This window comes from Lipotes vexillifer, unplaced genomic scaffold (genome assembly GCF_000442215.2).
Source record: "Lipotes vexillifer unplaced genomic scaffold, Lipotes_vexillifer_v1.1 scaffold425, whole genome shotgun sequence".
NCBI lineage: Eukaryota > Metazoa > Chordata > Mammalia > Artiodactyla > Lipotidae > Lipotes > Lipotes vexillifer.
In genome coordinates, this window is record NW_006785433.1 from 834010 (window position 1) to 837317 (window position 3308).

General features: G+C 36.0%; 1 protein-coding gene across 1 annotated transcript in view; it reads right to left on the bottom strand.

Annotated features, from left to right (window-relative positions):
* The window catches only part of ATP13A4 (ATPase 13A4), a 143536-nt gene that overhangs the window by 55890 nt on the left and 84338 nt on the right, over positions 1 to 3308 (bottom strand). The window contains exon 8 of the mRNA XM_007457594.1: positions 2552 to 2621. Within this exon, the coding sequence (XP_007457656.1) occupies positions 2552 to 2621 (70 nt within the window). The remainder of the gene's footprint in view (positions 1 to 2551; positions 2622 to 3308) is intronic.

Consider the following 3308-nt stretch of genomic DNA (forward strand, 5'->3'; position numbering starts at 1 on the left):
TTTTTTGTGGTACGCGGGCCTCTCACTGTTGTGGCCTCTCCCGTTGCGGAGCACAGGCTCCGGACGCACAGGCTCAGCAGCCATGGCTCACGGGCCCAGCCGCTCCGCGGCATGTGGGATCCTCCCGGACCGGGCCACGAACCCGCGTCCCCTGCATCGGCAGGCAGACTCTCAACCACTGCGCCACCAGGGAAGTCCCAGGACATTTTTAAAAGGTAAAAATTCACTTCTAGCAAAGATATAGCAAAAAGGAGCAAATTTATCTTCCCACATGAAACAACCAAAAGTCATACAAAATATATGAAACAATGGTTTTAGACACTAAATATAAGCAACAAAAGAAATGGGAAACAAATGAAGATGCCCTGCAGCTTACTGCCTTTAGAGGGTTTCCAGGCCACTATGAAGGAGGCGGAACCCAGACACACTCCAGAAGACTCTTAGTTTGGAACAGAGATAAAAGTCTATGGAGATTAAGGCATCTTGAGTTCACAGAACAGAATACTGGAGAGAAAGTAATTGCCCAGAGGGAGAGCCCCAAAAGGCCCACAGAGGTCCCTTTTTAGTATTCAGCAGACTAGTAATCAGCACATGCATATGAGGGAACTACTAGCAAGTGAACAATGGGACATTTACATTTAAAATATCATTTAAATAGCATCAAAATATGAAATATTTAAAAATAAATCTGAGAAAGAGTGAAAAACTGTACAATGAAAACTACAAAACACTGCTGAGAGAAATCAAAGACAAATAAATGCAGATACACCATGTCTGCAGGTCACAAGACCCAAGTTTGTTAACATGTCAGTTTTCCACAAATTGATCTATAGATTCAACACAATCCCAATCAAAATCTCAGCATGTTCTTTTGGTAGAAATTGACAGGCTGATTCTAAAAGTCATATGGAAATGCAAAGAGCCCAATATTCCCAAAATAATTCTGAAAGAGAACAAAGCTGGAGGACTAACATTATTCTAGCTCAAGACTTATTATAAAGCTACATTATGTGGCATTGATATAAAGATAGGCAAATAGAACAGTAGAATAGGATGAATAGGAGAAGGAGTCCAGAAATAGATCCAACCATGAACAGGAAACTGATTTTTGGCAAAGGTGCAAAGACAATTTAGTGGAGAAAGGACAGTCTTTTCAACATATGGTATTGGGACATTTGGCTATCTGCTTGCAAAAAATGAACTTCAATCCAAAAATAAAAGAAAAAGAAAAAAAACTTCAAAATACAACAGAGACGAAAATGTAAAACTTAAAACTATAACACCTCTAGAAGACAACGTAGAAAATCTTAATGACCTTGGATTAGGCAAAGATGTCTTAGATATGACAAAAAACATGATCCACAAAAGAAAAAACTGATAAACTAGACTTTAACAAAAGTAAAAACACCGGCCCTTTTAAAGACACTATGAAGGGAACGAAAAGACATTATAAGTTACAGACTGGGATAAAATATTTGCAAATCCTATTGGAAAAAGGACTTGTATGTATCCAGAATGCAGAAAGAACACTCAAAATTTAATAATAAGCAAACAGTCTAATATGGAAAAGATTTAAACAGATACCTCACCAAAGAAGATATACAAGTAGCAAAGAAGCACTTGAAAAGATGCTCAATGCCATTAGTCATCAGGAAAATGCAAATTAAAACAACAACGAGATACTACCCCTCAGCTATTAAAATGGCTAAAATTTAAAAGACTGACCATACCAAGCAGTGGCAAGAATGTGGAGCAACTGGAACTCTTACACACTGCTGGTGGGAATGTAAAATAGCACAACCACTTTGGAAAACAGTTTGGCAGTTTCTTTAAAAGTTAAATATTTACTTATCATATGATCCAGCCATTCCACAGTTAGGTATTTTCCCTAGAAAATAAGAAATGAAAGTGTATGTCCGTAGAAAGACTTGAACCCAAATGTTCAAGTGGCATTATTTGTAATAGCCCCTAACTGGAAATAACCGAAATTTCCATCAACAAATGAATGAATGAACAAACTGGTCTATCTGGACAATGGAATTCACTCAGAAATAAAAAGAAATAAACTACTGATGTTCTTAACAAAATGGATGAACTTCAAAATTATTATGAACTTCGATCCCCAAAAAATTAACCCAAAATATACTATAAAGGACAAAAAAATGCATACTATATAATACCATTTATAAAATATTCTAAACATGCAAAGTGGTTGCCTGAGGATGGGGATGAAATTGTGAGAAATTGAAAGGGAAGATTACAAACAGGCACAAGGCAACTTTTAGGGGGAATGGACAGTCACCTTTATTGTGGTGATAGTTTCATAAGTAGGTACACATGTCAAAACCTATCAAATTGTACACTTGAATCCAGCTTATTGTATGTCAGTTTTACCTCAATGTTTTTCTAAAAGGTGAGAAAAATCTCCACTTCCCCACCCAGGAAAAGATACATGTGAAGATGAGAGTAGTAGGAACAATCAGAAATACAAATTTAAATCCTTTTCCCATTTCATACGGACAACACACAGATCTAAAATGAAGTGACTTACCCTTTTTCTCACATACAGAGACTGTAATGCTATTATGTGATTCAACTAAATGGTGGAGCTTTACAGATTGCTGAAAAAGAAGAATAGAAAATTTTGAAAAGCCTTTTCTATTTGAGGATAGGTCCCAGATATTATTCAGTAAAGTGTTAGCCTTCTTTAAAGATGGAGCCAACTGAATGTACTGTTTTAAAAACAAGACTGAGTAGCCTCCTACTCAACTGAAAAAGCATCCAACTTGTGGTACTCTTCAGCCAGGGATAATAAGTACGTGTTGTTTAATGGAAAGGAAGTTCCCAGCGTGCTCTGTCCACTCAAAAGAACTTTGATCATTCAAGATTTATGTTTATACCTAAACAGTTTCAAGAACCAAGCATTATTTCAGTTTTGGGTTATCCCATATCAGAGTTCCTAATCTAACTTCATAAGGAGTTTGATTGTTCCTGTTATTCCCTCATAGTATTTGCTGTTTTAATATGTGAAATATACAGGACATTGAGAGTGAATAAATAAGAGGAGACAAAAATAATAATACAATTATATTTGATTTCACATTTATTAAGAAATTATTGTGTGAAAGACCTTTTACATGGTCCTGGGGATTACAAATTTCCAATCATTTAGTGTTTTCATTTTTTTATTCTGATTTTGTCATTTAAGACTCTCCCTTAATCTCCTAGCTTCAAATCATTTACAAATCTGATTAATATGTCCTAAGAATGATTAACAGAGTCATATAAGGCGAAAGAGTGTTCTGCTA